The 22,185-nt window shown below is 41.5% G+C and overlaps 1 protein-coding gene across 1 annotated transcript; it reads right to left on the bottom strand.

The window, feature by feature from the left end:
- LOC132269802 (uncharacterized) lies at positions 1-8,055 on the bottom strand. The gene is made up of 3 exons (XM_059771044.1): positions 7,721-8,055; positions 7,339-7,618; positions 1-35 (listed from the first exon to the last, which is right to left on the bottom strand). The coding sequence occupies exons 1-3, from the start codon at positions 7,844-7,846 to the stop codon at positions 1-3; spliced, it is 441 nt and encodes a 146-aa protein (XP_059627027.1). The 5' UTR covers positions 7,847-8,055.
- Between the last annotated feature and the right edge of the window lie 14,130 nt (positions 8,056-22,185).

The following is a 22,185-nucleotide window of genomic DNA, read 5'->3' as shown; positions in this document are numbered from 1 at the left end:
CTACGCAACCGCGAGTTGCTCGATTGTGACAGGATCTGACGGATTTAGAGTCCAGGCAATTCAGATCTTGTAAACAGTGAGCATAATTCGGAGAATTAGAAGCCAGATCTAAAAATTCCTACTCACGAAGCTTAGATCTACTCGCGAACTTGAGATTAATGCCTTTACTCCGTTCGGGAATAATGATAGGTGAAAGCTCCAATCCGATGGAGGCTGTCCAGCAAACAAAGCTTGAAGAGTTGATGAATTTGATTGAAGCTCTCAGAAAGGAAAATGCAGAATTGAAAGCTGGATTGCAGCATCGGCAAATACCCGCAGTTTCGCATCCGCTTCCGGTCGGAGAAGGAGGTGTTCCATCTAGTATCGCGCATCAAGGCGATCAAAACGAGAACAATCAGTCAGCTCACCACCGTGATGAAAGGATGATGGACAATTCGCCGCCAAATGTTCGTCGAGTTGAAGATCACGAAGGCTCGACTCACGTTGATCCGCAGCGGGAAAGGTTTGACCGAGAGGAAGTGATGGAGGTAGATCGCCGTCGAGTAGCGTCGCCTTGGCAGAGAGAGTTCATAGAGGAACGGTCGTTCGATCCGTCTTACCGGCCCTCCATGGTTACTGTCACTCATCACGGTTCGGAGGGCAGAACCGTAACTCACAGAGCTACCGCTGGACTCCAGAGAGAGAATGAAGCTCTCCGATCCGCAGCTCGGACGGTGGATTCACCATTCACCGACGAGATCTTGAATGCGCCGCATCCAAGGAAGTTTGCTATGCCAGTCTTTATTCTGTTTGACGGAACAACCGATCCGATCGATCATGTGTATCATATCCAGTTGAAAATGGCCCTGAATACGGAAAACGACTCTTTAATGTGCAAATGCTTCCCTACAAGTCTGGCCGGACCGGCGCTCAGCTGGTTCAAAAACTTGCCTAGGAGCTCCATTGGCAGTTTCAGGGACCTGTGCGATCGGTTCATAAGCCAGTACTATGGGAACAAACGCCCGCCGAAGGACATCTCGAGCCTGTTCACGATGCGGCAACACAAGGATGAACGGCTCCAGGCCTTTCTTACCAGGTTTAATCTCACTAAGAGTATGGTAATCGAATGCCATCCTTCTACGGCAGTTCAAGCCTTCAAGTTAGCCATGACACGCGGAACTCCGTTTCACACCAGTCTGGTAGTGAATACGCCAGCTACCATGGATGAACTCAATGAGAGAGCCGATGGCTTTGTGCGCCTCGAAGAAGAGGAGGCAGCTAATGCTCGGACAACGTCGCTTGTGTCGACCGAGGAAAAGTCCAAGGCAAAGATCAGGCAGAAGCAGGCTCAGCCGCAACGTCAGACCACTTGGAAGGCCGAAAAAAGGTCCAGGGAGGAAGAGTTGATTACTCCGCTGAAGGTCACTCTGGCGAGGTTGTATCAGGAGAACAAGGACAAGTTTCATCCACCACTGCCAATTAGACAACCCCTCGAACAGAGGGATCAAACTAAACATTGTGCTTTTCATTCTGATTTCGGACATCAGACTAACGAATGCAGGAACCTGAGGAGGCAAGTGGAGATGTTGATAGCTAGAGGGGAGTTTGCGAGTTATGTTCAAGGCTCGGCGATGGAGCAGAATCGACCAGTGGAACAAATAAAAAGGAGTCATAAACAAAGCTCCCACAATTCGCAACCAGTTCGTATAATCAATGCTATCCATGGTCGACCCGAGCCTAGTGAAGAGCCAGATGAGCTGCTACGGGTGCGCCTGCGGCAGGCGCAGATGAAGAAAAGGGTCGGCAATGTGACCACTCTACACCAACAGAGCCCGTCAATGCAGATAAAGTTCGACTGGACAGACCTGCAACGTGTTCAACTGCCTCATGACGACCCGTTGGTAGTCAGTTTGACAGTGGCAGAGTGCTTGGTGCGCAGAGTTCTGATCGATCCTGGGAGCAGTGCGAATATTATGCCGAGGGACACATTTGACAGGCTCGACATTAAACCAGAGAGGCTCAAGCCCACCGGAAATCCCTTATTAGGGTTCGATGGGAAGAGGGTGGAACCCGTCGGGATGGTGGAAGTAGAAGTTCAAGCTGCAGAGCGAGCTCTTATGGAAACTTTTGTGGTTGTGGAAATTCACCCCTCGTATAATCTCCTGATGGGAAGAGGATGGATTCACAGAGTCCGAGGTGTACCCTCAACTCTGCATCAGGTCATGAGGTGCCTCGGGCCCGATGGAGATAAAGTGATAGACATTCGGGGGGATCAGGTCGCAGCCAAAGAGTGTTATTCCGTCACACTAAAGCATGCAGGGAAGGGAAAGGCGCCCGTCCGGTCGACAAGCCCCAGATAGCAATTACAGGAACCTCCACTCGAGCAGAATAGGGTGGAGGAGTCAGCCGACTTGACCGAGGAGCCCCTTCTGGATGTGCAGATCGATCAGTCCAGGCCAGAACGAACTACCAGAGTGGGTATAAGACTGACCAGAGAAGAGCAGCAAGAGCTAGTGGATTTCTTATCCCACAATGTCGACGTATTTGCATGGAGTCACCTCGACATGCCTGGAATTAGTCCTTCCGTCTCCTGTCATTCCCTGAATGTCAATCCTAATTTCAAACCAGTGAAACAGAAGCAGCGAAGATTTGCTCCAGAACGTAATCAGATCATAACGGAAGAAGTTGATAGGCTGCTTGATGCGGGATTTATCAGAGAGGTGCACTACCCTGAGTGGTTGTCCAACGTCGTTGTGGTGCAGAAGAAAAATGGGAAATGGCGCGTATGCATTGATTTCACCAATTTAAACAAAGCCTGCCCGAAGGACAGTTTCCCGTTGCCTAAGATTGATCAAATGGTGGATGCCACCACGGGGTATGAGCGTTTAACCTTTCTGGACGCATATTCAGGTTATAATCAGATTCCTATGGACCCCGCAGATGAAGAAAAAACTTCTTTTGTCACCGAGCGAGGAACATACTGCTACAAGGTTATGCCTTTTGGATTAAAGAACGCGGGAGCAACTTATCAACGACTTGTCAGCAAAGTTTTTAAGAATCAAATGGGTAAGATTGTCGAAGCCTATATTGATGATATGGTGGTGAAAAGTAGGAAAAAGGATGATCATCTGAAGCATCTGCAAGAGGTATTTGATGTACTAAAGCGATATGGGAAGAGGCTCAATCCGACCAAGTGCTCGTTCGATGTGAGTTCCGGGCAGTTTCTGGGACACGTGGTCAACCGCAGGGGCATCGAAGTTAGCCCCGCTCAAGCAGAGGCTTTGATTAAGAATGCCGAGCCAAAGACGATCAGAGAGGTGCAAGCCCTAACAGGACGAATAGCTGCATTAAGTCGATTTATTTCAAAGTTGTCAGACCACTGCAAACCATTCTTTGACACGATTCGGAGCCATGGAAGGCAGGTCTGGGGGGATGAGCAACGACAGGCATTGACTCATTTGAAGCAATATATGCAGAATCCGCCAGTCCTGTCAGCTCCAGAACCGGAAGAAAAGTTATTTCTATATCTTGGAGTATCTGGTGTCGCGACGAGTGCCGTTCTGATTCGTTGCAAGGAAGGGGTGCAATACCCGGTATTTTATGTAAGCAAAACACTGATGGAGGCAGAAAAAAGATACTCAAAGGCCGAACGGGTGGTACTTGCACTTGTAAATGCAAAAAGAAAGTTAAGGCATTATTTTGAATCCCACCCCATAGCTGTTCTAACAACTTTCCCAATCAGAACGCTCATGCACAAGCCAGAGCTCTCGGGCAGAATGACAAAGTGGGCCATAGAGCTGAGTTCATTTGACATAACGTACGAGCCGAGAACAGCTATTAAAGGGCAAGCGGTGGCCGATTTCCTACTAGAATGTGATGCCGAAGATACGGAAGAGGACCTTAGAAGCGGCTCTTGGAAACTTTTTGTGGATGGCTCCTCTAACCAGACGGGGGCTGGGATTGGGATCAAACTGCAAACCCCAGAGGGTACTTCCTTGAGCCAAGCACTCAGACTTGAGTTCCGAGCCACCAATAATGAAGCGGAATACGAGGCGTTGCTAAATGGATTAAAGTTGGCCAAAGAGCTACAGATCAAAAGTTTGACAGTGTATAGTGACTCGCAGCTGATTGTTCGGCAGGTAAATGGTGAGTACGCAACCAAGGATGACATGATGGGGGCATACCGTTCTGCCGTTCTGCGTAGAGCCAAGGACTTTGCAAAGATTGAATTCATACAGTTGCCAAGGGAACAGAATGCAGATGCAGACCGTTTAGCATGCAGTGCTTCAAGTTGCGGTGAAACATTGGCGAGGGTGATTCCAGTGGGAATAGTGACCCAGCCATCCATTTTCGAAGAACCGATGGTCTCGGACCCTTGGCAAGTCAACGTCATACCGTATGAACCGAGTTGGATTGACCCAATCATTACCTATATTCGAGATGGCGTTTTGCCTATGCAAAGGGATGAAGCTAGGAAACTCAAAAAGAATGCTGCCAAGTACGCCATCGTGCGGAACCAGCTGTACAGAAGGTCCTATTCTGGCCCGTACTTGAAATGTGTCACCCCCGCGGAGTCGCAGCAGGTATTGCGAGCTATTCATGAGGGTGTGTGTGGCAATCATTCTGGGGGAAGATCGTTAGCGCATAAAGCAATGACACAAGGGTATTTTTGGCCAAACATGTCAAGAGATGCGGAGGAGTTCTCTCGAAGGTGCGATAAGTGCCAACGATATGGACCAATGATCCACCAACCACCTGAAGAATTGCACGTAATGGCCTCGCCGTGGCCTTTCGCGCAATGGGGGATGGATGTGGTCGGTCCTCTGCCAACTGCAAGAGCTCAGAACAAGTATGTGTTACTGGCCACGGATTATTTCACTAAATGGGTGGAGGCAGAACCGTATCCTAGCGTGACTCAGACTCAGGTGAGACGATTTATCTGGAACAACATTATCTGCCGCTTCGGTGTTCCCAGAACAATAGTCATGGACAATGGCACAAACCTTGACAGCAGGCAAGTAAGAAAGCTGCTGGAGGAGTATGGAATCAACCAGAAGTTGGCTGCAGTAAGTCATCCTCAGGCTAACGGACAAGCAGAAATCACAAACAGAACCATTTTCGCCTGCATTAAGAAGAAGCTGGAAGATCATAAGGGGAAGTGGTTGGATGAACTCCCGAACGTTCTATGGGCTTACAGAACCACCCCAAGGCGGCCGACTGGGGAGAGCCCGTTCGCGATGGCGTATGGTACCGAAGCAGTTATACCGGTTGAGCATTTAGTCCCCACTATCAGAAGCTTAGCATGGAGTCGAGATCAGAACGACAAGATGTTAAGATTGAACCTCGACATGATAGACGAAAGGAGGGACGCAGCGGCTATAAGGCTAGCATCGTATCAGCAAGTGCTGGCGAATAGTCACAATAAGAGAGTAAAACACAGGGATTTTGCCCCGGGCGATCTGGTTCTGAAAAGAAAGGTGGGGATGGTCAAAAAAATGATGCCACCCTGGGAAGGCCCATACAGAATTGCAGAAGTCATTGGCAAAGGGGCATATACGTTGGAAACCATGGCGGGAAAGTTGGTCAGCAAGCCCTGGAACGCCACGTCTCTGAAGAGGTACTATCAATAGAAGCTAAGTTCTGGTTTTAATTGGATGTTATTTGTTGTCAATCAAATACGTATGAATGAGCAAGTTACCGGAATTTACAAAAAAAGAAGAGAAGAATTTTCTTTTCCAATGGTCTACTATAAAAATTTAAAGCCAAGTGGCAAGTGGCATTCTAGCCGAGCGCCAGGCACTTGAGCAAGATAAGTGGCAGCTGGCACTATAAGCCGAACGCCAGACGCTTGCTAAAAATTTAAAGCCAAGTGGCAAGTGGCATTCTAGCCGAGCGCCAGGCACTTAAGCAAGATAAGTGGCAGCTGGCACTATAAGCCGAACGCCAGACACTTGCTAAAAATTTAAAGCCAAGTGGCAAGTGGCATTCTAGCCGAGCGCCAGGCACTTAAGCAAGATAAGTGGCAGCTGGCACTATAAGCCGAACGCCAGACACTTGCTAAGAATTGAAAGCCAAGTGGCAAGTGGCATTCTAGCCGAGCGCCAGGCACTTAAGCAAGATAAGTGGCAGCTGGCACTATAAGCCGAACGCCAGACACTTGCTAAAAATTGAAAGCCAAGTGGCAAGTGGCATTCTAGCCGAGCGCCAGGCACTTAAGCAAGATAAGTGGCAGCTGGCACTATAAGCCGAACGCCAGACACTTGCTAAAAATTGAAAGCCAAGTGGCAAGTGGCATTCTAGCCGAGCGCCAGGCACTTAAGCAAGATAAGTGGCAGCTGGCACTATAAGCCGAACGCCAGACACTTGCTAAAAATTGAAAGCCAAGTGGCAAGTGGCATTCTAGCCGAGCGCCAGGCACTTAAGCAAGATAAGTGGCAGCTGGCACTATAAGCCGAACGCCAGACACTTGCTAAAAATTGAAAGCCAAGTGGCAAATGGCATTCTAGCCGAGCGCCAAGCACTTAAGCAAGATAAGTGGCAGCTGGCACTATAAGCCGAACGCCAGACACTTGCTAAAAATTTAAAGCCAAGTGGCAAGTGGCATTCTAGCCGAGCGCCAGGCACTTGCCGTACAAACACACAGCAAAGCTAATATAAAAAGAAAAAGAGAGAAAAGATATATATGTACTAAAGATAAGTTGAACAGAGCACAACACATAGAGAAAAAGAGTTCGGCCATTTCATTAATATTGAACATTTAGTTTACAAAAGAGAGGTGTCCATCATTACAAGAAGATATGAACTGGAAGAATTCGAAGGAGCCCTAGCTAGACGCCTCAGTACCAACAGCATCCTGGTCCTGCCGACTCGCCTCCTCGGCCCCATCAGCCGCCTCACCTTCATGAGGTGGGGAATCCAGGTGAATAACTGAGTCGTTCGGCTGGGGTTCAGCGTCAGCAGTGGCTACAGAGGGAGCCACGGTTGACGATTGGGGAGCGGTCAGTGGCAGAGCGGTAGGAGGAGCTGTGATGATCCTTGAGGATGCGATGTCCTGGCACTCATCAAATATACGCTCCGCTTCGGTGGGTTCTGGGTCGACATAGACCCCCAGAGGCTCGATCCCCAGATCCTTGTCTACCTCATCCGGAGTGGAGCTGGTCTGTCCCTCATCCGGAACCCGGTCGGCGAAACCTTCCCGGAATCCTTGAGCATACCGAAGAGCACCGACCCTGGAGAACCGAGCATGAAGGGCCAGCATCCCACCACCCACTCTGCTGATAGCGTCGATCAGAGCGGTACGCTCGTCCAGAGCTCTTTTTTCAAAAGCCATCCGAGCAGACTGTTCATCAGCTAGAAGACGTTGGAGTTCTGCCTTCTCTTCTCTGAGTGATTCATGCTCAGTCTGCCAGACGCTCTTCTCGAGCTGGAGGGCGTCTTTCTCATCCTGAAGGGAATCATTCTCCTTTTTCAGGACATCTCTCTCTTGCTCGGCTTTGTCAAGCCGAACCAGCACCTCGGTATTCTTCATGGCAAGGAGGTCGTTCTCTTTATTAGCCACCTCCAGGCTGTCAGAATACTTTCGGGCCCTGGCGTTCCCCATTTCCACCTGCTTCTGCATGGCCATCATCCCGAACAATGTCTGCATAGGTGCACAATAAGAACGGTTAAACCAATAGTCAGAACGGGCGAAGGCAAGACCAAGTAATATAAGAGAATTCATGAGTTAGAAAATAAAAGTCACCTCCATAGCAGATTGGGGAAAGCGACTGAACACGTCCTTCTGGGAAAGGCCCTTTGCCGCCTCAATGTCCTTCGGAGTCCACATGCTCCTGTAGTAGGCCATAGCGGTCTGGCCATCCTTCAGCATGGTCTCGTTCGGTTTCACGAACGTCCCATCCGTTCGAGTGTACCGAGGGGCCCATGGCGGCAAGCTGGGGATAGAAGGGGGGCCTGAAGCAGAAGCAGAGCCACCAGCTGCAGGAGGCCCAGAGTGAGAAGGAGCTCTGATCGCTCGGTGCAAGAGAGTACCCGGCCCAGAGACTCGGGGCCTTCTAATAAGAGGCTCCTCCTCAGGGTCGATTTCACTGTCAGGATGAGGCCTTTTGCCTCGCTCTTTGTCCCGACCGCCCCCCGCAGCAGCAGGAGCTATGGTAGCTGGGGAGGGCGCGTTCTGGTTGGCCGCAGGGGCGCTGGCAGCAGGGTTAGTAGCCACTGCGCTCGGGACAGTGTCCGATATGGTGGCTGAAGAAGAAGCCGACGCTGGAGAGGAGGTCGCCCCAGCAGCAGGAATGACTGGGGGAGTATTTTTCCTCCTGCCAAAAGAGGGAATCTGCAGTCTGCTCATATTGTAGCCGAGTGATGAGAGCGCAAAGAGGTTGTCTGAAGTGAGGAGATCTGAGCAGGAAGGAATATCGTTCAGAACGTATCTCTTCAAGTAGTTAATCCTATCCCTGCAAACACTGTAGCTCAAGTCATCACAAGGTATTCCCAAGGAGCGGCATAAGTAAGTGCAAAAACGAGGAACGCATGTTTCACAGGGGCAGTCATGTTTATGGGATTTGAATTTTTTATAGGAGGAGACAGAGCAGACACCAAAGGCGCTCGGGATTGGGTAATCCTCTGCAGCCGGCGAAGACCAAGCCCCACTAATACCCACTATGCTATCCCTCCAACCCTTTTCAGATTTTATTGTGTCAGTGCATATGGACATCTTCTCGAACGGGTAGAGGTGGTAGAAGGGCTCGTTAGTACGGATCTTACTGACCTTATAGCACAGAAGGAGGTCTATGAGGTCAAGGTCCAGATTTCTGTCACGCATCAATAAGAGCATAACAGATATGATCCTAAAGAAGTTGGGGTTGACCTGCAGAGGGGATATCCCCAATCTGTTGAAGACGTAACTAAAGAAAGGGTGCAGAGGGAACCTAACAACATTCAGTTGAAGGTTTGTGAATAAGACTTCGCCGGGCAGGAGGTCGGCGCCGGTCGTAATATTAACGTCTTGGGGGCAAACCCTAACTACGATGTTGTCAGGAAGTCTAAGTCTCATACGAAGAACACCCAGATCTACAACCATGGTGGAAGTGCAAGAAGAATCTAAAAGAGGGAAAATGGAAGCCTGCCGAAAGTAAAAAGAACGAAACTAACCTCGGAGGACTGCAAGATCGCTGGGAGAATGACTCTCGAAGGATTTCACCGGAAAAGGCTTAGCACAGTTCTAGAAAGAGGGAGATTTGGCTGATGATGGAGACGGTAAAGGGAAGTGAAGTGGAATTCTAGAGCATTATATAGGCAAGGGGGCCCGAGGGCCGAAGCGTCGGGAAGGCAAGAAATCCCTCGAACCCCGGAACATTGATTCTGGATCTGACCGTTCGCTCCCCCACGTGGTTATCTCGAGCCGTCAGCGTCATGATGAGACGCCATCAATAATTACCCCTTATTAAATAAGGGGCAATTATGGGGGCAGTTGAGGAGGCCCTGGATGACATGGGCCAGGTCCGACTCGCAAAACACAACCTTCAGTCCGAACAGCTGGGTCAGCCCATAGAAAGACACTGCCATATGGGCCGAGCGGGAGTAAGCCCATCAAGAGTGACCAGGGCTTACTGAGGAATAGGCCCAGGTCCATCAATTAGTAAATATCTTGTAAATATCTTGTAAATATCTGGTAAGTATCTATAAATAGGAGTTGGAATGAAGAGGAGGGGGATCTTGATTCGGGTTGAGGTGTAAGAATTCTAGAGAGAGAAAGGATAGAAGGAGTTTCTTGCATCTTCATAAACAAATTTGCATATTATCGTATTTGTTTTCAAAAAAGAGACTAAAACATAAAATAATAAATTAATATTCCTAGTTGTTTTAGTATTGCAACGATGAACAGTATTCAAAAAAAAAATTTACATTAGTTTTTGAAATCTGGTAACAAATTTTACGTTATCAAATATACATCCAATCACTATTGAACACACTCTACAATAAAAATATTGTCCCTGTTTCGAACGAAAACAAAACGTCTTTAGTTGCTAAACATGCCCTTAATCATTAAACTAATTTTAATCATAGAACGAGTCTCCATGAATCAAAACAAGTTCATCAAATGACATTGAACACATGTAAACTTGAGCAATTAATTGTTACAATTAAACTTTCATAAATTTCCTCATTGTAATTCTTTATCTCATCCATGTTTAATGGGCAATGATATATATATACCGTCACACTTTTCAATTTCCTTAAAATATAAATATAAAATATGCCATGAATATTGGCTAATACATTACTATGTCGTGTAAATTATTTACTACTGTAGTATTTAGTAATAGTACAAGATTTGAGGTAAATTAATGATAATGGAATTCATGATTATTTGTAATACAGGTTAATTGACAAAAGATGCTTTCATGCGTTTCCATTGGCGTGTGAACATAGTTTGTTTTATTTTAATAAAACATTGTTTGAGCCTTGCACATGACAAAACCGTTGAGACAAATTTTAATTAGTTGCAATTTGATTCAAATTTCATATTCAGAAGGAATGGAATGTGCAGAGCGTGAAATGGCACGAAAATGTCATTTTCTTGGGAATCTCCCTCGCTCTCTTTGTGTGTGCGTTAGTGTGTTTTTGGGTGCGTATGCTGTGTAAACATTTAATTTGTGCATAATCACAATTATTGTATGTTTTGTTCAATTCTATTCAACTAATAGTAATAATTTTCTGATTCACATTGAACTTTTTTGAAATATTTTAATTAATTATTGAAACATTATGTTGTATTTCAAGTGGAACTTCGCGGGACCTAATGCAGAATCTTTTCAATATACAAAATCTATGCGATGCGAAATGAGAAGGGTCCTTGACTCCATAATGAAATTATTTTTTTATGGGTGTCATGAAAAGAAGAAGAAAAAAATATCATGATTTCTGCAACTTTTAATTTTTATTAACTATAATTGTTGTACAAAAATTTATAAGTAGAAACTGAAGTTTTAGCTGTGGTATTCGTTTCGAAATTTCATATTAATTAGATAGCTAGATTTCATACTAGTTTCAGTCGATTAAAATTATTCATTCGTGTGGATTACTTCTAAGACATAATTGTGATTGTAATTGATTAGAGAGTAATTTGAACATATTAATTATTCATAGTGATCTCAATTATGCTGCGATGTCCAAATCACTGAAAAGAATTTTGATTCTATCAGAACACAGACAATCCAAAATTTTCAATTTTAGGAGTTTTTTGTTTTTTTATTCTCCGAGAAATAGAGAATTAATTTAAACTTTAAACATATAAAAAAGCTACTATGAGTGTGAGAGCTTCACTTGGTGTTTTTTCTATTCTTTCTCTTGATTGTAATCTTCTTACTTGAATTTATAATAAGTATATTTCACACGACAAGCCACTGAGAGAGAGATATGGTGTAGGACTCTTCTATCGCCTATTGCTTTTTGGTAGGTGGCATTGTTTTGGAATTAATAATAATAAATCAACCAATATTAAATAGGAAAATATCCTTAGATAATCCGATTCTTAAACTTAAACTATATCATAGTAATCTTGAAAGAGTTTTCCCATTTGAAACAAAAGAAAATTTTCATATCCAAAACAGTTACTTTATCATGACAAAATGAGTATTATTATCTCTTGCCTCTTATAACTAATCACGTGGTATATATTTTTCTTGAATGTTGCTTCATTTTGTTTTTAGAAAATCTTATTATTTCATTGATTTTGTTAGTCATTGAATTGATGAGGAAGACCTTGCACCTCTGCACTTGTGTGAAATTAAGTATAATTTAATAAGTAGAATGCTCGAAACTTTGAATTCCAATACTAGTTTTTTTTTTTTTTTTTTTTTTTTTTTTCTCTTGGTCCAATGAACTCCAGCTACTAAAGCCAAACACCCCTTGGGTTGATTATTTTTTCATATTATTTGGCTATAAACGTGATAGAAAAGCATAAACTGAGGCAAAATTAATAATATTTAAATTCATGAAGTATAAAAAAAGACTATTTTTAATCAATATATCTAAAGAGGATTCATTGAAAAGGCCATTTCACTTACATGTTAGAGAAAAAATATTTACAATTTAAAAATGTTTAATATAAAGAAAAAGAGTGGGTGTGGGCCCTTCAAATTAGTTTTCAAACAAATATTAAATAAGGATGACGTAAAGTAAGTATTAACTAAACGGCCCTTGGTCCACCAGCCCAAATCATAAAATGCTCTTTATGGGCTGTTTGGGCTGGTTCCTTGTTTTTGTTGGTTAATCCTTACTTGCGCTTAGCCGATTAGATGTTGGTTTAATACTTTTGGGCTTCTTGTTGAGTTTTCGTATTGGGTTAACATTGTATTCCCTTTCGCCCAATCCACTCAACACTGTGTCCTTGTACAGTTTATATTAATAGCTACTTAGGGAGTTTTTACCTGGGCCGGCCCTGAGAGTTCCAAATTTTTTAGAGACTTTAGGCGAACTTTCAAATGTGAGGCCTTTACAGAAAATATTTCACATGCGCAAAATCTTTATAAGAATGAATGAAAACGATTGTGTTTGATTATCAACCCATCATAATGAGCAAAAGAACTTTAAATTTCATTGTACTTGACGACTTTTTATATCTTAAAAATGTGTCTATATGTAATGTGCAAAAGACACATAACTAATAACTAAAAATTATACCGACAAATAATTGTGTGTTTGTGCAATGTGCATAAGACAACTGGAGTAATAAATATAAATCTATCAGCACCAACAAATAATTGCGTGCGCCCGTACAATGTACATATTCAATATTATTAAAAAAAATTAAATCAAATAGAGCAAGCTAGAAGAAGAAGAAAAACAAGAATAATTAGATGGAGTTAGTGTGCCATGATTATAAAGTCCATGAGCTTAAGATTTGATTTCCAAGTTTCGACAATGACAGCATTTTCTTATCAAATTCTAGATGGATAACTCAATGTTGGAAGAGGAACAAAATTTCATAATCACATATAAATATTAAATAATTAATTTACTTGTACAAGAAAAAAACTAAAATCCTATATCAAAATCAATTAGTAATGAATCTGAATTTTCATAAAAGGCCAACAACTAGAAGTATTAACATATAAATTAAATACCAGAGAGGGAACACAAATTAAGGTCAGAAGTCAGAATCAAACATTTCAAGCTCTTTTTTATTCCAAATCCGAGTTAATGAAGAAAATTTACATAAAGGCCAGAAAGCTGCAAATTAAGTCATATTTTGAGGCTAAGGAACCAACTAAATGTAAAAGTTTACTGGAGGGGTTGTTGCAAAAGCCAAACAAAGTGCACCAAATCAGAAAATCACAAACAAAAATCATCATATATGCTAAATAATTATATTCATGAATTTATCATCAAACTAAAATTTATTACAAAATTTTAACCGTTTTTACTTTTTATGCCTGAACAAAATACATTACAATCAATGACAAATAACACTTCAAAAAACAACCAAATCGTCATATTACAATCTAAACAGAAATTTGTCACCAAATCCAAAAATCCAAATCATCGTTTCATCAAAAGAATATTATAAACATACCAAAATTTAAAAAAGAAAAAACCCAAACTTTCATGTAATCATGTATAAGAAATAAATTGAACCAGATACAGGATAAGAGAGGTAAAAATGCCACGGGGAAGAATGTGTGGGTTATGCTCCCACCTCGCGAGAAAAGGCAAGAAAGAAGAGTGAGTGGGACATGTAAAAATTGGGCCAATATGTTAGGCGTTAATTTTTTTTTTTGCCTATGTTCAAATTTTGAGGCCCCTAAAATAAAAGGCAAGCAAGAAGAGTGAATGGACCAGAACACCAATTCTAAACTTGTTAAAACTAGGCCAATATGCAGGCTTTTATTTTTTTGGCCCATGTTCAAATTTTGAGGCCTTCCAAAATAGACAAGCAAGAAGAGTGAGTGGGCCAAAAACTAATTGTAAACTTGTCATACCTGAGCAAAAACATAGGCTTTCATTTTTGGGCCAAATCAAATTTTGAGGCCCTAGGCGACCGCCTTGGTAGCCTTGGGCCAAGGCCGGCCCTGGTATTTATGTGAATATTGTAGAACTTCTCGTATTAGAGAAATTTGAGATGGTACCAAACCAGAAAGGGCAAAGTGAAAAAAATGAGATTACACACATAAAAATTATTATAAGCTAAATGTATATATCATTCTTTTTAAAGATTAATTGTATGTTATTTATAAGGTTGTTACCACCAGCATAACAAGTATAACAAATTTTCATAATAAGAATTCTGAAACCACAATATCCACAAATTAACAGATTTTTGATAATAAGAATTCTGAAACCACAAAATTTGAACTGTCCAGACAATACACTTTCCAAAGATCCTAACCAGCTTATTGCAAGATCACAACGCAAAAGTTACGCAATAACAGAAGTTTCGTGCACTGAGTTAGAAGGAAAGTTATTAATTTACCTCTTGAAGACAACTCCGCAACCATCCATCCCACTAGCACATTTGAGGTTAGCATACTCAAAAACTGTCTGAAGAATTGGAATGACCACTAAATCTCGCAACAGCACATCTGTAGCAAAGAGACTTGAAGATGCAAACTCCTTGTCACCACCCAACACAGGCATCACCACTCCTATCTTAACCCTACTCACATAGTTGCTACCATATGTCTGTCCCAAAACATCGTTCACATCGCCACTCAATGAGTAGAACTTGAAGCTCAAATCAAGATGAGCCAAACAGTCCTCCTCAGTAACACCATAATATAATTGTGTACCCTTGAGTCCTTTTATGTAATTAATTGGCACAACTGTTGCTTTGATCCTGAAACTTCAAGCATTGTTGTTTCAAGAAATCTAACCACCACCTTCACAATTAAGGGGCTTCCATGTGCCAAGAATTACGGGGACAAATGAAAAATATAACTTGTAGCTTCATATATTACTATCTTCTAATTAATTAGTATAATATATCCTTGTGAGTTACTCACGAAAATAAAGTCTATTTTTGGAAATTGTGAAAAGAGATTTTCTTTTTGAGACCGAAAGATTATTAATTATACACAAATATAGGTAGTAAAAAATAATTAACAATTTTTTCGTCAACAGCGTTGCTCCCATGATAAAATTTCAGCACGATACTTAGGTCTTCACCAATAAGGATTTATACCATCCTCACTAGTAATGTAGACCAATAATAAATCACCATCTCTGTGATTTGGTTGTGATTTGGTAAGTAGATATTTACCCACCATATTAAATTTAGTAATTAAAAATAGCATGTCTATTTATTATTGGCCCACATCACTAATGAGGATGGTGTAGATCCTCCCTAGTGAGAACCTAAGTATTACTCAAATTTCACGGTCAGTAATTTGACTGATATATATAGTTTGTGGGATCATTAAAACTAAAAAGAAAACAAGATTTGAAAAAAAAAAAAAAAAAAAAAAAACTGATCTACTGGGACTACTTTATTTTCATCATCATCGTTGTTATTATTATTATTATTATTATTATTATTATTATTATTATTTATATTTATTTTTGTTATTTTTTTATTTTTTTGGTGTTGGGACTACTTGGGCCTTATCTTTGGTCTCTCGCTTCATGTGTAGTTCTCGAGGTTTTATGGGTCTTTCGTAATTGGGGTCTTTTATAGGTTCTTACGTATAGTCTTATGGGTTATGACAATTGGGCCTTTGTTGTTCCTTTATTTTCTCTGGGGGAATGTCCATGGTGCTGTAGTATTTTTTTTTTTTTTTGGTAAAGTGCAAAAAACCCCCTTCAACTATTGGCCATGTGCAATTAACCCCCCTGAACTACAATTTGCCCCCTTGAATTAAATTTGATGTAATTAACCCCCCAAGTGACATCTCCGACCAATTAGTTATAACGAAAATAGTAAAAGACAATTTTACCCCTATATAAAACCACGTCGTTTCAGAAAATTTTAGCAACTGCCAATTTTTTTATATTATTTTATCCACAAAAAGTAGAACTAAAAAAAAAAATTCTGAAAAAAAAAATTGAAAAAACTAGGCCATCGATGATGAAAACGCCAACACACAGAGAAGTCTTCGGCTACTGTATTGTCCCTCCAGTTACGATCCTCCAAATTGGGTCGCAAGAAAAAAATAAAACCCCGAATCAAAATACCAAGGGCTGGGCAAACCCAAATCACAATCACTTTCACAGACGGTGATCGATTTCTGCCAATCTTTTACACCCCCAGTGGTGGTGACAGAGGAACTGCACAGCGACGGAGGTGGAATGGACCAGCAGTGAAGTGGCGGCAGCAGCGGTGGGGAAGAAATGCAGTGGTGAGATCGGCGGGCTAGTTCGGCGGTGGCTCGGCCGTGGATGACTCGGCAGCGCTCAGATGAAGCGACGACTGCGGGGACAAGCTCGGATGATGGAAAGGACCGGCGAGCAAGGTGGGCTGAACGGCGATGGGCTGGTTGCGACTTCGGCTGTGAGCTTGCGAATGAAGAGATGGCAGTGGGGATGAGCTTAGATGGTGGGCTGAACAGTGATGGGCTGGTTCGGCCATAGTTGACTCACGACGATGGCCTGGTTCGCTACTATAGCTCTGTCATCGGTATTTCTGTTCATCTTAACTAAGACATGTCGGGGTTGTTCGGTCTTTGTGATACCCCTTGGATCCGAGCGCGGGTTGATCAGGCCCAGGCCCAAACCCGAGGGAATATCAAACAATCAATATGTTAAAACGAACACGTAATACAAAAATGATTTAAGAAATAAATATTATAAGATGAAAGAAACTAAAATAAAAATCCTCAAATCATAATTATTAAAATTCGATAATCCAAACTTTATAAGTTTAACAACTCGGAAATCTATCCAGTGGACCCCTTATTAAAATCTCAACTGAAATTAATCTAATACTAAACATAGAAAAGATTCCTACGTAGTCGGAGGAATGAGTGTCTGTATCTGCTCTGCACGTCCAAGCTCTAACTCTGGAACTAACGAACACCTGAAAAATAAAGAGTGGGTCAGGCCCACATGCAAGTCCTGATCTACTACAATCCAAACAGGAATCCGATACGTAGATACATCCTAGAAAGACTCAACAATATCTAGAGTAGTCCATATATGTATATATAGTACACACTATAGGACGCTTGCTAGTCCAATAGGTATGTCTCAGCCTGAGTAGAGATATTATGCAAATCGCACGTAATGTGGTCATGTGTATCTGGACCTACCAGGGAACAAAACCCACTGTCCAGCTATCCATCCTAGGCGATATATGCACCCTAACCATAGTCCTGAGACTCAAGCTCATACCATGGCACCATAACATAAATATATAAAGTCCGTTCAAGGTGTGTCATTCAAATGGTTTATTGACCTGACACATAGTTATAAGTAGGACTTAACTTTTGGTAGTTAATCCATCTTATTTCATAATAGGTATGACTTAGTGTTTGAACTAATCCATCCCCAATATAGGTAGGTCTTAGTGTTTTGACTAAACCGTCCCCAATATGTCACCGTCCCATACCGGTACATATACATACATATAAGTAGAATTTCACCTTTATAGCTAATCCACTTATTTTAGAATAGGTAGGACTTAGTGTTTGAACTAATCCATACCTAGTAAGCCACCGTCCCATACCGGTGCATACAATCCTCTAGCCAACATAGTTAACAAAACAGTAATACACGTTAGTCAACCATATTCCAGATTTAGCATAAATATAGTCCAACATGTATATGGTCAATTAATGCATTCAGTAAGATTTAGAAATCACATTCCAGTTCTTTATATAAGTGAAATAAGGCTGCACATTTATTTCCTCCAAACAATACCACAATTGATGCAATAATCAAAAGAGGTCACCATCAATTAATTTCAACTAAACATGCTTAGGTTTCCAGATAAATAACAATTAATTGTAACACAGCTGAGACATGATTGATAATTTTAAATTATGCAGAAGAAACCAAATTTGCTCAAAGTAGTAAGCAGTTTTAAGATTAATTAACCAACCTTTCATATATAGTTTCATTGTTTAATCCTTAAGTTGTTTCCTGTTTCAACATAATAACATTAACATGCTTCCAAACAGTTTTTACATCTCTGAAATAGTTATACAAATCACCCATACCCATTGAAACAACCCAGAAACCTTTCTACAGACCAAAATGGACCCAAAACCACGGAAAAACCCAAGAAAAGAGGTTGGAGCCGGCTCCCCCCTTAGTGGAGCCTCCTCCACTTCATGTGGAGCTGGCTCTAGCCCTTCTAGAGCCGGCTCCTTAAGCCCTAGAGCCGGCTCCCTCTTTTGGTGAGCCTGCTCTCTTCCTTTGAGAGCCGTCGTCCGTTTCTGTTTGTCGTCTCCAACTCCGGTGACTAACAGAGCCTCTGTAATGTGTTTTAATTCTCCTTCTAGGTTCAATCTTAGTCTTAGATAAATTTAAACCACTGAGATCCAATCCTAACATGCATAGAAACACAAGTTTTAAAACAACGATTACAGAACCATCGTTAGAAATCTTTTAAGCAAATCACAACAGACTTAATGCATATTACTTTAGTACAATTAAAGACTGTTCTAAGCACTTGTTCTAGAGTTCAAACTCAATTCCAGATTAAGTACAAGGCATCCAAACATATTACTAATCTCAATTCAAGCAATGCTTAATCGTAAACAACAAATAACAGAAAAATCAACAATCATGTAAAACAGTTAATTCACGAGATTAAACAAAATTCTTATATGCATAAAACATGTTATTATGTTTGTTTACAACCATTTTAACCTTTATTAAATCCCTGGAGTCTAACTAGGCATGCACAGAACACGAATTAAAGTGAAAGAGAAGAACAGTGACTTGCCTTGAGTTTCGGTTTTGAAACTCTAAACCACCGTCTTTGAAACTTCTATCCACGTCTGAGACTCCTGTTCTACACCTCAGGTGCTCTTGGTTCAACCCAGAAGCACTCTGTCCAAGAATCCTTGAACCTCTCTGTGTATCCTAAGGTTCACGCTCTATTTCTCTCTGTCTCTCAATAGGGTTTGTTCGTAACCCTATACCAACGTATATTATTGTATATATATAGACTTTTAAAACCAAAACCCTGATCCTTATAATATTACAAGTATGAATTAATAAAGCCTATAAACAGAGTCGGTTGCAACTAAAACAATATAAAACCCTACTTTACAATAAACGCATTTAAAGAATATTAAACTTAAAAATAATTCAATTAAAGCAATAATAATAAAAAGAAAACAATTAATTCTAGTAATTCAAATAATCACAATTAAATCAAATTAAAAAAATTCAACAATTAATGAAAATACACACTTAAACAATTTAAAAATGCAATAAAAATAATTAATAAAATACCAGAATTATCCTTTTGAATTTAGGGGAATTACATTCTTCCCCCCTAACAAAAGGAATTCCGTTCTCGGAATTCGCTCTTACCTTCTTCCAAAATTTATGGAAACTGCGAGTGAATGACATCCTCCTGTTCCCAAGTGAATTCAGCTTCATTGGGATGACTCCACTGAACACGCACCAAAGGAAAAATCTTATTACGAAGGATTTGATCCCTCTCTTTCTTATTACGAAGGATTTGATCCATCCCTTTCGCGGTGACAACTTCCCTTTCTTCCCAAAGCGTATTACACCTTTCATAGGAGACACTTTGGGTAGAACCCGATCCCCAACCTGAAACTCTAACGCTCGAGTACGACGATCTGCATAACCTTTCTGCCTACTCTGGGCAGTGTGCATACAATCCCTCATAAGAGCAATCTGTTCAAAAGTATCCTTGAAGGAATTTGGCAATCCTTCCACGAAATCCATAGAAATGCTCTCCCATTTCCACTCCGTTATTGGCAGTGGTTGTAGAACTCCCGGCGACCTCTGATGATCAATCTTGACCATTTGACAAGTACTATATCAAGAGATAAAAATAGCAATGTCCCTCTTCATACCGGCCCACCAAAACTGCCGCTTTATATCCTGATACATCTTGTCTCCTCCTAAATGAACAAAAAACTCCGAGTGTTAAGTCTCAGTCATCACATCCTTCCTCAAACCATCAACAGAAGATACTACCAACCATCCCTTGTACCTCAAACCTCTATCAGCCCCAACATAGTTAAATGGAACCTCACCAGAAGTTATCTTTGAATTTTTTTTTATTTTTTTTTTATTTTTGTCAATGCACTGCTAATCCGTAAGTTGTGCTTTCAACACCTTGTGAATGATAAAAGGTGTAATTACCATGCAAACCATGAAAGCATCCTACAATTCATCCACCGTCCCCAAAACATTCCACTCAATGGTGAATAAAGCAGAAAGACTACCAACAGGTCGGCGACTGAGTGCATTCGCCACCACATTCGCTTTCCCTGGATGGTATTGTATAGAAAAGTGATAATCTTTCACAAACTCTAACCACCTACGCTATCGCATATTCAGCTCTCGCTGAGTGAACAAATACTGCAACTCTTATGATTGCTAAATAATTTAAAGGACTCACCCAACAGACAATGCCTCTAAATACGCAAGGCAAAGACCATAGCTGCCAACTCTAAGTCATACGTTGGATAATTAAGCTCATGAGGCTTAAGCTTCCGAGATCCATACGAAATCGGTCGCTCGTCCTGCATCAAAACACACCCCAGACCCTACAAAGAAGCATCTGTGTAAACACAATACTTTATCCCACTCTGTGGGGTAGACAAAACCGGTGCAAAAGTCAACTTACACTTAGCTCATCAAAAGCCTTCTGACAGTGTTCATCCCACACAAACCGTACATTCTTTTTAGTCAGATGAGTGCATAGTCCTGCTATCTTGGAGAACCCCGGGATAAACCCACGATAATACCCTGCCAATCCGAGGAAACTCTAAATCTCGGTAGGTGAAGTAGGTTGTCCCCACTCAACCACCGCTGAAACCTTGGCTGGATCCACCGTTATACCCCTTTCTGACACCACGTGACCCAGAAATCTCACTTATTGCAGCCAAAATACACACTTCTCGAACTTGGCATATAACTGGTGTGCACAAAGCGTCTGCAACACTATTCAAAGATGTCGCGCATGATCATCCTTCTACCGAGAATAGATCAAGATATCATCAATGAAAATAATGACAAACTGATCCAAATAAACCCAAAAAACTCTGTTCATTAAATCCATGAACACTATTGGCGCATTAGTCGTCCCAAAAGGCATGACCCAAAACTCATAAGAACCATATCGCGTGAAAACGCCGACTTAGGAAATATCCTGCTCCCTAACCCTCAGCTGATGATACCCAGAACGCAGATCAATCTTGGAGAAATATGTGGCTCCCCTTAACTGATCAAACAAATCATCAATCCTGAGTAAAGGATACTTGTTACGAATAGTAATTTTGTTCAACTCCCTGTAATCAATACACAAGCGAAGTGAACCATCCTTCTTCTTCACAAATAGAACCGGTGCTCCCAGGGTGAAGGACTCCTATGAATGAAACCCTGGCTGAGTAATTGCTGAATCTGATCCCACAACTCTCTCATTTTCCACCTTTGCATGCAGTTTCTGTTACCTTTTCCATATGTCAATTTATACCCAAATTGGTTGACATGTCATTAATACAAAATTTAACAAAAAGTGTGTCAACAATGCCCCCAATTTTAAATGTCTTATTGGCTGTCAGCCGCCCAAGCCGATAAGATATTTGAAATATAAAGTACATGGGAAGGAAATTTTGAATAAAGGTTGCACTAGTCACTTGGAATCAGATTGCAAATTAACGAGCTCTAAAGCTTTATTTCTTCTGAATCACTTCTAAGATGATTTTTATTTCATATTAGCCAAATCTGCCGATTTAGGCTTCTTCCTAGATTTTCAGAAAGTTTGCCGATATTGCCAGCCTATAAATCAATGAAGGACTTGCCCCCTGTGCATTTTCCAACTCCGCTAGCAAATCATGATCATGATCGGCATAAATTAAATTATTATGAAGCGTCATTCTAGCCGACTTGCTTATTAGTTGTACTAGATGAATGAAATTGTGCCAACAAGGAATTTTCTTAGCTGATTTCCTTTCAGCCGATTTTGTCTCAGCCGATTTTACATTCAGCTCAATCGGCAGGACAACATCATGCCCAAAAGTCCATTGATCGGCAAGCATGACCACACTATAATCGGTAGGC

This window comes from Cornus florida, unplaced genomic scaffold (assembly GCF_030987335.1).
Source record: "Cornus florida cultivar Cherokee Brave unplaced genomic scaffold, ASM3098733v1 CherokeeBrave_3.0.0_Hap2_Chr08, whole genome shotgun sequence".
NCBI lineage: Eukaryota > Viridiplantae > Streptophyta > Magnoliopsida > Cornales > Cornaceae > Cornus > Cornus florida.
Note: the sequence above shows the minus strand (reverse complement) of the source record. Positions and strands in the feature narration are given on the sequence as shown.